The sequence below is a fragment of the Cherax quadricarinatus genome, chromosome 62 (genome assembly GCF_038502225.1).
Source record: "Cherax quadricarinatus isolate ZL_2023a chromosome 62, ASM3850222v1, whole genome shotgun sequence".
Classification (NCBI taxonomy): Eukaryota; Metazoa; Arthropoda; class Malacostraca; order Decapoda; family Parastacidae; genus Cherax; species Cherax quadricarinatus.
The window spans coordinates 5,757,527-5,770,902 of record NC_091353.1 but is presented as its reverse complement, the minus strand read 5'-3'; the positions used below and the strand labels follow the sequence as shown (position 1 = coordinate 5,770,902).

General features: G+C 46.4%; 1 protein-coding gene across 1 annotated transcript; it reads right to left on the bottom strand.

Moving 5' to 3' along the window:
• Positions 1-3,025: 3,025 nt before the first annotated feature.
• Positions 3,026-12,728, bottom strand: ND-B16.6 (NADH dehydrogenase (ubiquinone) B16.6 subunit). The gene is made up of 4 exons (XM_053774655.1): positions 12,571-12,728; positions 7,125-7,203; positions 3,974-4,082; positions 3,026-3,415 (listed from the first exon to the last, which is right to left on the bottom strand). Exons 1-4 carry the CDS (start codon positions 12,659-12,661, stop codon positions 3,245-3,247), a joined length of 450 nt encoding a protein of 149 aa, XP_053630630.1. The 5' UTR covers positions 12,662-12,728; the 3' UTR covers positions 3,026-3,244.
• Between the last annotated feature and the right edge of the window lie 648 nt (positions 12,729-13,376).

The window sequence follows — 13,376 nt, the reverse complement described above, 5'->3', positions numbered from 1 at the left end:
GCACCTGGGGAAGAAGTTCAGCTTTGATCCAAGGAAAGGGTAAATCCAGTTCCATGGATCAAGAGCCCCTCAGCAGCATCAAGGCACTTCCCTAGAAGGGTCAAGCTAGAGAAGCCACAATTGTAGCAATATCTTTGAGTCTGAAGTTATGAGGGAGGAACAAAGGGGTGTCTTGTAGCTGGGTTAGTAGAGCACTCAGCTCACACACACTGAGTGTCTGTGGTTCAATCCCTGGCATGGGTGGAAAAATTGGGCAGGTTTCCTTACACCTGCTGTCCCTTTTCAGCTAGCAGCAAGTAGGTGTTACCCAACTTGTGGGGGTTGTATCCTGGGGGGCGGGAGTTTACCTCAGATACGGCTGGGCTTTGAAATAAGCTGAGGTAGGATAATGACCCTTAGCCTACACAATGGATGCATAAAAGAAGGGGGGTTAAGGAAAAAGAATGGACACAAGGAAGTAAATTATTATAATCGTAACTAAGTGCTAAACCCATCAGGGTCATACAGCACTGGGAAGTAAATTAAGAAAAACTGCCAGAGTTCAAACATAGACATTCCAATTTGGAACTAATACACATATGCAAATAGTTTTTTTTTACATTTCCCCTTCCATATTTATTTACTATATGTTTTTCTCAAGTTTGTCAGTGCCACATAGGACCTCAGGAGTAGAGATGTTAATTTCCTTTGAAAGCTACATAACAATCTTTCATCACCAGTGGTTCTTATTATAAACATAATTAAGTGCTAAACACAGAAGGGTCATATAGCACTGCAGTGGTTCTTAAGACCCTTTGTCTGATCCTTGTTATTAGGTTAGGTAAGGCAACGTTTGTCAGGAAACAGGACGAGTGTTTCCTGATGCTGGTCTTCAGGTTAGGTTAGGTAAGGTTTGTCAGGAAACAGGACAAGTGTTTCCTGACGCTGGTCTTCAGGTTAGGTTAGGTAAGGTTTGTCAGGAAACAGAACAAGTGTTTCCTGATGCTAGTCTTCAGGTTAGGTTAGGTAAGGTTTGTCAGGAAACAGGACAAGTGTTTCCTGACGCTAGTCTTCAGGTTAGGTTAGGTAAGGTTTGTCAGGAAACAGGACAAGTGTTTCCTGATGCTGGTCTTCAGGTTAGGTTAGGTAAGGTTTGTCAGGAAACAGGACAAGTGTTTCCTGACGCTGGTCTTCAGGTTAGGTTAGGTAAGGTTTGTCAGGAAACAGGACAAGTGTTTCCTGACGCTGGTCTTCAGGTTAGGTTAGGTAAGGTTTGTCAGGAAACAGGACAAGTGTTTCCTGACGCTAGTCTTCAGGTTAGGTTAGGTAAGGTTTGTCAGGAAACAGGACAAGTGTTTCCTGACGCTGGTCTTCAGGTTAGGTTAAGTAAGGTTTGTCAGGAAACAGGACAAGTGTTTCCTGATGCTGGTCTTCAGGTTAGGTTAGGTAAGGTTTGTCAGGAAACGGGACAAGTGTTTCCTGATGCTGGTCTTCAGGTTAGGTTAGGTAAGGTTTGTCAGGAAACATGACAAGTGTTTCCTGATGCTGGTCTTCAGGTTAGGTTAGTAAGGTTCATCAGGAAACAGGACAAGTGTTTCCTGATGCTGGTCTTCAGGTTAGGTTAGGTTAGGTAAGGTTTGTCAGGAAACAGGACAAGTGTTTCCTGATGCTGGTCTTCAGGTTAGGTTAGTAAGGTTCGTCAGGAAACAGGACAAGTGTTTCCTGACGCTGGTCTTCAGGTTAGGTAAGGTTTGTCAGGAAACAGGACAAGTGTTTCCTGATGCTGGTCTTAGTCATATGATTATCCACAGCTGGAGCTTTTGGTCATCTGACCAAGGCCTTCCACTGGCTTACCGAGCCACCCCTTTAAAAATTAGGGTTATATATTTATTATTATATTGTACAGTTGGTATTGTGTTCCGCCTGGCTTCACGTTTATCCATGTTTAATACCTGGCATAAACCACATTGCTCTTATACAAGCAGAGAAACATTAAACCCCTGAAGCTCATACTGTGCCTGGCAGTTATAAAGGGTGGAGATAATCAGGTTTGATCCAAGGAAGGGGAGGATAACTCCAACCCCTTAGACTGACAGCCTGTCACTATTATTATAATCAAGGGGGAAGCGCTAAACCTGTAGGATTATACAGTGCCTGTGGGGGTTATGGAAGGTATTCAGTCTCAATTCAAGGAACTGAAGCACAGATCCAATTCCCTAGATCAAGAGCCCATCATCAGCATCAAGGAACCTCCCTTGAGGGGCATCAAATTCCCTAGATCAAGAGCCCCTCACGAGCATCAAGGAACCTCCTCCTTGATGTTATACACATTATTATCATTATTATTCCATCTTCATGTGCTCTGGGTCTTCCTATAAGAATACACTAATTTTTATTACTATAATCATCTTGCACAGTTTATTTGCCTAAGCAAATATGTTCAGATATAGTCCAATAGGTCTTAAGTCCTGGCAAGTTATTTATACCAATTAGAAACACCAAAGGGAATACCAATCCCTGTGGCATTACCCCATGCTTCTTGATCCAAGGAATCAAGAGCTATTCTCCCTTTCATTGGATCAAGCCTAATTACTTCACAGTTCCCTTGAATAATAATAATAAAATACTACTAATATTACTACCAATAATTATCCCATGAGGACATGTCACCCCCGTATCGTTCTTCACATTTCCCTTTCAAGCAGGAAAAGTCTCATGCTTCCTGTCTGGCAGCTTCAGATTGGTTTTTATGACAAACTCTTATTAGTGTAGGTGCTAGTTAGTGTGGGTAAAGCAGTAGTGGTGGCAAGAGAACAAGAGATAACTAGGAGAGATTGCACTCAGAAAACTAAGTTCGTTGTGCACCGGTGCTGCTGATGCTGCTGAGTACTCACCATAATGCTAACATTTCTCACATTTTATCTTGCGACAGACCAATGTCAGATTTTTTCCCCAAATTGTTTCCCCAGTGAAGCAAGCAACAAGAACGAGGTGAAGTGGATGGGGAAGAAAGAAAGGCAAGCTAAAAGGATCAAATTAAACTAACTTATTTTTAATCATTTAATCTTGTATTATCACTGGTATGTACATTTCAACTTGAATAAAAACTGCTCATACAGGATCATGACGATGCAAGTGCACACTGGCATCATACACTGTGCACTTCCACAATACAGCAATATGGAAATTTACAACACAAACTGAAGCAGTTATCTACAAGGTTACAACAATACCACATCCTATCGGATAACATTCGAATCACTGCTTAGGTAAAGAGGTGCAAGTAAGCATTACGAATGAAGTTGCGTTGGTGTCCGTGGATGTAGTATTCGTCAACAATGGGGTCCATGTAACGGTCTTCAGGCACAGTCTTGAAGATAGGCTCATTGTACAACTTTCCTACCTCCCACCCCTCAACGTTTGCCATCAGTTTTTCCTGGAGAAAAAACATGCTTTGTAACAAAGTTGTATGTGAAAAAGAATGCTCAGTAAGTGACTATGGTAAAAAATGTTTACTTAATATAAATTCTGGGATTAAGTTATCTAATTTATGTCACATTACCTCCAGTATTAAAAGATCTCTGATAAACCAGTAATGGTTCATCAATGATCTGGCAGAAAGACATTATATACAGAAAAAACCTATATTTATTGCTATTTTGCTATAAACAGAGCTTTAGTAATATAAAGAATATAGCAACATTATGCACTGTATACAGAAAGAAGGTAATAAGAAAGGTGGGATCATATTACAAGGACACCAATGGAAAGTAAGTCCCTTTGACTTTTTTGGGTTATCCTGGTGGGTAATTTACACTATGTATAATTCTACTTGTGTGTACATGTGCCTAAATAAACGTACGTGTAACAGTAAGGTGTCGCTTGCATCCAGTCAGATTGTATATACAAACAAATTCATCCCATATATAAATTTTTAAGTGGATTAAGGGCATGAATACAAATAACTCTAAGTCTTATCTCAACAAATGCTCACCTCCTCATCACGGTTACGTCTCATCTGCTTGAGGAACTGCCGATCTCTCTCAGCAAGTAGCATTGGCTCAAGAGCTAGAACACCACTCAACATTTCCAACTTGTTGCGCCTATACATATGAAAAATAAAATTAATACAATATTGAAATACATACACTTCTTGCATGAAATACCTTTCTAGGTTTAAAATTTGTTTCTCATTTCAAGGGCACAATCCTTAAACAATATGCTAGAATAAGCTACGGTAAAAAGAAAAGTAGATTCTAAGAAGCTGTCTTATATATAAATACAGGCGCTCCTCAACTTACAATGGGGTTACGTTCCAATGAACACATCGTAAATTAAAAATATCATAAGTTGAATGTGAAATTGATGAGTAAATAAACAGTTACTGTAACTAAACAAATACCAGTACAGGAGGGACCCACTTATACAGCAGCTTAGGTTAGGTAAGGTACTCGCCTAGCTATACTCGCCTAGTTGTGGTTACAGAGGTTGAAACACAGTTCCTGGCCCCACCTCTTCACTGGCCGCTACTCAGTAACTCTTCCCATTCCATGAGCTTTATCATACCTCTTCTTAAAGCTATGTATGGATCCTGCCTCCACTACATCACTACCCAGGCTATTCCACTTCCTGACAACTCTGTGACTGAAGAAGTACTTCCTAACATTCCTTTGGTTCATCTGAGTCTTTAACTTCCAAATGTGACCCCTTGTTGCTGTGTCCATCTCTGGAACATTCTGTGTCTGTCCACCTTGTCGATACCTCTCAGTATTTTATGTCATTATCACATCCCTCCTATCTCTTATGTCTTCCAGTATCATCAAGTCGATTTCCCTTTAACCTCTCCTCATAGGACATACCGCTTAGCTCCGGGACTAGTCTTGTTGCAAACCTTTGCACTTTCTCTAGTTTGCTTACATGCTTGGCTAGGTGAGGGTTCCAAACTGACGCTGCATACTCAAATACGGGCCTAACGTACACAGCGTACAGGGTCCTGAATGACTCCTTATTTAGATGTCGGAATGCTGTTCTTAGGTTTGCCAGGCGCCCATATGCTACTGCTGTAAAGGAGGGCCCCACTTATACAGCAGGTTATGTTATGTTAGGTAAGGTAAGGTAAGGTTCTGGGCTACTGCTGTAAAGGAGAGACGCACTTATACAGCAGGTTATGTTATGTTAGGTAAGGTAAGGTAAGGTAAGGTTCTGGGCTACTGCTGTAAAGGAGGGCCCCACTTATACAGCAGGTTATGTTATGTTAGGTAAGGTAAGGTAAGGTTCTGGGCTACTGCTGTAAAGGAGGGACGCACTTATACAGCAGGTTATGTTATGTTAGGTAAGGTAAGGTAAGGTTCTGGGCTACTGCTGTAAAGGAGGGCCCCACTTATACAGCAGGTTATGTTATGTTAGGTAAGGTAAGGTTCTGGGCTACTGCTGTAAAGGAGGGCCCCACTTATACAGCAGGTTATGTTATGTTAGGTAAGGTAAGGTAAGGTTCTGGGCTACTGCTGTAAAGGAGGGACGCACTTATACAGTAGGTTATGTTATGTTATGTTAGGTAAGGTAAGGTAAAGATAAAGGTGAATGTTTACCTGGAGAGGGTTTCGGGGGTCAATGCCCCCATGGCCCAGTCTGGGACCAGGCCACGGGGGTCCCAGACCCCTGTGGCCCCAGACCCCCCCTGGTTGATCAGACCCTGATCAACCTCCTGGTTGATCAGGGTCTGATCAACCAGGCTGTTACTGCTGGCCGCACACAAGCTGACGTACGAACCACAGCCCGGTTGGTCAGGTACTGACTTTAGGTGCCTGTCCAGTGCCTTCTTGAAGACAGAAAGAGGTCTATTGGTAATCCACCTTATGTATGCTGGGAGGCAATTGAACAGTCTTGGGCCCTGGACACTTATTGTGTTGTCTCTCAGTGTACTCGTGGCACCCCTGCTTTTCATCGGGGGAATGTTGCATCTCCTGCCGAGTCTTTTGCTTTCATTTGGAGTGATTTTCGTGTGAAGGTTTGGTACCAATCCCTCCAGTACCTTCCAAGTGTATATTAACATGTATCTCTCTCTCCTGTGTTCCAGGGAATACAGATCAAGGACCTTCAACCGTTCCCAGTAGTTTGGGTGCCTTATCGCACTTATGTGTGCCGTGAAAGTTCTTTGTACACTCTCCAGGTCTGCAATGTCGCCAGCCTTGAAGGCGGCCGTTAGTGTACAGCAGTATTCCAGCCTAGAGAGCACAAGCGGTTTGAAGAGAATCATCATGGGTTTGGCCAAGGCCAAGGCCAAGGCCAAGGCCAAGGCCAGGCCAGGCCAGGCCAGGCAAGGCAAGGCCAGGCCAGGCCAGGCCAGGCAAGGCAAGGGCAAGGGCAAGGGCAAAGGTAAAGGTAAAGGTAAGGTTGTGGGCTGCTGCTGTAAAGGAGGGACCCACTTATACAGCAGGTTAGGTTAAGTTAGGCTAGGTTAAGTTAGGTTAGGTTAGGTTAAGTTAGGTTAGGTTAAGTTAGGCTAGGTTAAGTTAGGTTAGGTTAGGTTAAGTTAGGTTAGGTTAAGTTAGGCTAGGTTAAGTTAGGTTAGGTTAGGTTAAGTTAGGTTAGGTTAAGTTAGGCTAGGTTAAGTTAGGCTAGGTTAAGTTAGGCTAGGTTAAGTTAGGTTAGGTTCTATGCTACTACTCTACATACTGAAAAGTAAATAAATGAAAAGAATCCCAGATGGGGATTAAAATACAGACTAATTAATCCTTTGTGTTTCTGTCTCCATGTTATTATTGAGAAATGAATGGTTCTAGAGGTTCCACAAACTTAAAATCCACAAATAACATGAAATTACGTCTGAATAATAATTTGAGCGTATTTTCAATGTCATGCCTTGAAATATACTTCTCTAATATGTCAACACTGGGTCAGTATTCATAATGAGGACAACTAAAAGAAAAATTATTTAAGCATGGGAAAGTTTTTTATAACATATTGGCCAGTTCCCACTGAGGCCGGGCAACCCAAAAAGAAGAAACGCTTGCATCATTACTCACTCCATCACTGTCTTGCCAGAGGTGTGCCGATACTATAGTTCAAATATTGCAAATTTTAAATAAAATCTTATAGCTAGTTTTCAACTAAAATCAAATAATGGGCATAGAAAAAAAAAATACCTGATCTTTTTGTCTGTGAGTGAGTAGACATAAGCTGCCACAGCTGTGACAACCGCATATCCTGCGAACAACTGATACCCTGAAAATTAATAATAATAATTATTTACTACAAGTACATGATCAACTTATACAGACCATAGCTGACATCAATGACATACTACTATATAGAAAGTTGCTTGTTATGTAGAGCATTTCCTGCAAATTAGGTCAGTTTTGTCCCACTAACACCCAGCATGCCACCCACACCAGCCAACTAACACCCAGGATGCCACCCACACCAGCCAACTAACACCCAGGATGCCACCCACACCACCCAACTAACACCAAGGATGCCACCCACACCAGCCAACTAACACCCAGGATGCCACCCACTAACACCCAGGATGCCACCCACACCAGCCAACTAACACCCAGGATGCCACCCACACCAGCCAACTAACACCCAAGATGCCACCCACACCAGCCAACTAACACCCAGGATGCCACCCACACCAGCCAACTAACACCCAAGATGCCACCCACACCAGCCAACTAACACCCAGGATGCCACCCACACCAGCCAACTAACACCAGGCAGAACTACAAAGGGATCTGGACAGGCTGCAGACCTGGTCCAGCAATTGGCTCCTGGAGTTCAATCCCACCAAGTGCAAAGTCATGAAGATTGGGGAAGGGCAAAGAAGGCCGCAGACGGAGTACAGTCTAGGGGGGCCAGAGACTACAAACCTCACTCAAGGAAAAAGATCTTAGGGTGAGTATAACACCAGGCACATCTCCTGAAGCGCACATCAACCAAATAACTGCTGCAGCATATGGGCGCCTAGCAAACCTCAGAACAGCATTCCGACATCTTAATAAGGAATCATTCAGGACCCTGTACACCGTGTACGTTAGGCCCATATTGGAGTATGCGGCACCAGTTTGGAACCCACACCTAGCCAAGCACGTGAAGAAACTAGAGAAAGTGCAAAGGTTTGCAACATAACTAGTCCCAGAGCTAAGAGGTATGTCCTACGAGGAGAGGTTAAGGGAAATCAACCTGACGACACTGGAGGACAGGAGAGATAGGGGGGACATGATAACGACATACAAAATACTGAGAGGAATTGACAAGGTGGACAAAGACAGGATGTTCCAGAGATTGGACACTAACAAGGGGACACAGTTGGAAGCTGAAGACACAGATGAATCACAGGGATGTTAGGAAGTATTTCTTCAGCCACAGAGTAGTCAGTAAGTGGAATAGTTTGGGAAGCGATGTAGTGGAGGCAGGATCCATACATAGCTTTAAGCAGAGGTATGATAAAGCTCACGGCTCAGGGAGAGTGACCTAGTAGTGATCAGTGAAGAGGCGGGGCCAGGAGCTCGGACTCGACCCCCGCAACCTCAACTAGGTGAGTACAACTAGGTGAGTACCAAGGATGCCACCCACACCAGCCAACTAACACCCAGGATGCCACCCACACCAGCCAACTAACACCCAGGATGCCACCCACACCAGCCAACTAACACCCAGGATGCCACCCACACCAGCCAACTAACACCAAGGATGCCACCCACACCAGCAACTAACACCCAGGATGCCACACACACCAGCCAACTAACACCAAGGATGCCACCCACACCAACCAACTAACACCCAAGATGCCACCCACACCAACCAACAAACACCCAGGATGCCACCCACACCAGCCAACTAACACCCAGGATGCCACCCACACCAGCCAACTAACACCCAGGATGCCACCCACACCAGCCAACTAACACCCAGGATGCCACCCACACCAGCCAACTAACACCAAGGATGCCACCCACACCAACCAACTAACACCCAAGATGCCACCCACACCAGCCAACAAACACCCAGGATGCCACCCACACCAGCCAACTAACACCTAGGATGCCACCCACACCAGCCAACTAACACCCAGGATGCCACCCACACCAGCCAACTAACACCCAGGATGCCACCCACACCAGCCAACTAACACCTAGGATGCCACCCACACCAGCCAACTAACACCCAGGATGCCACCCACACCAGTCAACTAACACCCAGGATGCCACCCACACCAGTCAACTAACACCCAGGATGCCACCCACACCAGCCAACTAACACCCAGGATGCCACCCACACCAGCCAACTAACACTCAGGATGCCACCCACACCAGCCAACTAACACCAAGGATGCCACCCACACCAACCAACTAACACCCAAGATGCCACCCACACCAGCCAACAAACACCCAGGATGCCACCCACACCAGCCAACTAACACCCAGGATGCCACCCACACCAGCCAACTAACACCCAGGATGCCACCCACACCAGCCAAATAACACCCAGGATGCCACCCACAGCATCCACTAAAACCCAGGATTCCTCCCACACCAGTCAACTAACACCCAGGATGCCTCCCACACCAGTCAACTAACACCCAGGATGCCTCCCACACCAGTCAACTAACACCCAGGATGCCACCAAGAGCAGCCACTAACACCCAGGATGCCTCGCACACCAGTCAACTAACACCCAGGATGCCACCAACAGCAGCCACTAACACCCAGGATGCCTCCCACACCAGTCAACTAACACCGAGGATGCCACCCACACCAGCCAACTAACACCCAGGATGCCACCCACACCAGCCAACTAACACCCAGGATGCCACCCACACCAGCCAACTAACACCCAGGATGCCACCCACACCAGTCAACTAACACCCAGGATGCCACCCACACCAGCCAACTAACACCCAGGATGCCACCCACACCAGCCAACTAACACCCAGGATGCCACCCACACCAGCCAACTAACACCCAGGATGCCACCCACACCAGCCAACTAACACCCAGGATGCCACCCACACCAGCCAACTAACACCCAGGATGCCACCCACACCAGCCAACTAACACCCAGGATGCCACCCACACCAGCCAACTAACACCCAGGATGCCACCCACACCAGCCAACTAACACCCAGGATGCCACCCACACCAGCCAACTAACACCCAGGATGCCACCCACACCAGCCAACTAACACCCAGGATGCCACCCACACCAGCCAACTAACACCCAGGATGCCACCCACACCAGCCAACTAACACCCAGGATGCCACCCACACCAGCCAACTAACACCCAGGATGCCACCCACACCAGCCAACTAACACCCAGGATGCCACCCACACCAGCCAACTAACACCCAGGATGCCACCCACACCAGCCAACTAACACCCAGGATGCCACCCACACCAGCCAACTAACACCCAGGATGCCACCCACACCAGCCAACTAACACCCAGGATGCCACCCACACCAGCCAACTAACACCCAGGATGCCACCCACACCAGCCAACTAACACCCAGGATGCCACCCACACCAGCCAACTAACACCCAGGATGCCACCCACACCAGCCAACTAACACCCAGGATGCCACCCACACCAGCCAACTAACACCCAGGATGCCACCCACACCAGCCAACTAACACCCAGGATGCCACCCACACCAGCCAACTAACACCCAGGATGCCACCCACACCAGCCAACTAACACCAAGGATGCCACCCACACCAGCCAACTAACACCCAGGATGCCACCCACACCAGCCAACTAACACCCAGGATGCCACCCACACCAGCCAACTAACACCCAGGATGCCACCCACACCAGCCAACTAACACCCAGGATGCCACCCACACCAGCCAACTAACACCCAGGATGCCACCCACACCAGCCAACTAACACCCAGGATGCCACCCACACCAGCCAACTAACACCCAGGATGCCACCCACACCAGCCAACTAACACCCAGGATGCCACCCACACCAGCCAACTAACACCCAGATGCCACCCACACCAGTCAACTAACACCCAGGATGCCACCCACACCAGCCAACTAACACCCAGGATGCCACCCACACCAGCCAACTAACACCCAGGATGCCACCCACACCAGCCTACTAACACCCAGGATAAGAGATAAGATAAGATAAGATTTCGTTCGGATTTTTAACCCCGGAGGGTTAGCCACCCAGGATAACCCAAGAAAGTCAGTGCGTCATCGAGGACTGTCTAACTTATTTCCATTGGGGTCCTTAATCTTGTCCCCCAGGATGCGACCCACACCAGTCGACTAACACCCAGGTACCTATTTGCTGCTAGGTGAACAGGACAACAGGTGTAAGGAAACGTGTCGAATGTTTCCACCCGCCGGGAATCGAACCCGGGCCCTCCGTATGTGAAGCGGGAGCTTTAGCCACCAGGCCACCGGGCCACCCACACCAGCCAACTAACACCCAGGTACCCATTTTACTGATGGATGAACATAGACAACCGGTATAAGGAAAGAATACAGATATTATTTCTTTGTAAATGTTACAATATGTAATTAAAATTTTTGCTAAGCACAAAGAAAGCCACTATCCCGCCGGGGCATTTCGGGCAGACTAATCCTAGTACATAATAACTACTTAAATCTATATAAGTGTTTCTACCCTCGCCGGGGATCGAACCCAGACCTGAGTGTGTGAAGGCCGAGGTTTACCTACCAGGTCACGGGGAAAACACATATTAATTATGTATATTTAGTATACACTTAATATATATTTAGTATATACTTTTGATGCGTTCCGAGAGTTTTCCTATCCTCAGAGTGGTTAAAATTCTTTGGATCAAGAGCCTTTTCCTGGCATGATGGGGCCCCTGAGAGGAATTTATTATATTATTATTATAATCAAGGGGAAACGCTAAACCCGGAGGATTATACAGCGCCTGGGGGGGGGATGTGGAAGGCATTCAGGCTTAATTCGGGGAACTGGAGCACAGATCCAATTCCCTAAATCAAGAGCCCCTCACCAACATCAAGGAACCTTCCTTGAGGGGAGAATTTATTAGTCATGGGGAAGCTCTGCACCCGTAGGGGTAAAACAGCACCGGGTGGGGGGATAATACTTTATTTCAGCTTGATATTTGTTTGTACTAAGGAAGGAGGAGGAGGAGGAGGACCAGTCCAATTCCTGGGATCAAGAGCCCTGTACCGGCATCAAGGGGGGCATATATACGTGGGTATGGACATCTCTGGGGTATACATACCCAGGCTGCTCTAGGGGGGGTTAAAGTATATTTAGTTACAGATATACATAAATATATACATAAATTAATATACAGTCACATATATGTATATTACCTACGATAACCCAAAATGTGACTTAGTGCCCCAGCTGGGGCAGTATATATATACCCGAGCTACTTTAGGCGAGTAAATAAGTATATTTAGATACAAATATACATAATTATATACACAAATTATTATATATATGTATAAATTACCCCAGATAACCCCCCAGAAAGTGACTATTTCCCCGGTTTAGGTATGTCAGTGCCCCAACTGGGGGGTATTATGTATACCCAGGATACATAATGGTGGTATACCATCAACTGACCTTTAAAATAGGTTCTGGCAGGTATCCTGGAGTAGGTAATGGGTGAATAACCTTCCCGGGGAGGCAGGTCTTGTGTCCGTGATGACGCCATCTTGACTACTGTACTTACCTAGTTGTACTTGCTGGGGTCCAGTCATGGTTCCTGGCTCCGCCTCTTTACTGCTGGCTACTCTGTATTCACCTAATTGTGGTTGCAGGGGTCGAGACTCAGCTCCTGGCCCCGCTTCTTCACTGACCGCTACTAGGTCCTCTCATTCCCTGCTCCATGAGCTTTATTATACTTTAACTACTCTGTGGCTGAAGAAATACTTCCTAACATCCCTTTGACTCATCTGAGTCTTCAGCTTCCAATTGTGACCCCTTGTTGCTGTGTCACATCTCTGGAACATCCTGTCTCTGTCCACCTTGTCTATTCCACGCAGTATTTTGTATGTCGTTATCATGTCTCCCCTGACCCTCCTGTCCTCCAGTGTCGTCAGGCCGATTTCCCTTAACCTTTCTTCATATTATTATTATTACAATCAAGGGGAAGCGCTAAACCCGGAGGATTATACAGGGCCTGGGGGGGGGGGATGTGGAAGGCATACAGGCTTAATTTGGGGAACTGGAGCACAGATCCAATTCCCTAAATCAAGAGCCCCTCACCAACATCAAGGAACCTTCCTTGAGGGGACCTTTCTTCATAGAATAATCTCTTTAGCTCTGTGTGTGTGTCTGTACTCGCCTAGTTGTACTTGCTGGGGTCAATTTACGGCTCCAGGCTCTGCCTCTTTACTGGTGGCTACTAGGCTACTCTTTGTTCCATG

Bases quoted from the DNA above. Each gene is read 5' to 3' on its own strand.
- ND-B16.6 (XM_053774655.1), bottom strand. From the start codon at position 12,661: ATGGCGTCATCACGGACACAAGACCTGCCTCCCCGGGAAGGTTATTCA. The intron at 7,204-12,570 runs GTCAGTTGATGG...ATTAATTTTCAG, and splicing joins TGCCAGAACCTATTTTAAAG to GGTATCAGTTGTTCGCAGGA. The intron at 4,083-7,124 runs GTATTTTTTTTT...TCATATGTATAG, and splicing joins CTCACAGACAAAAAGATCAG to GCGCAACAAGTTGGAAATGT.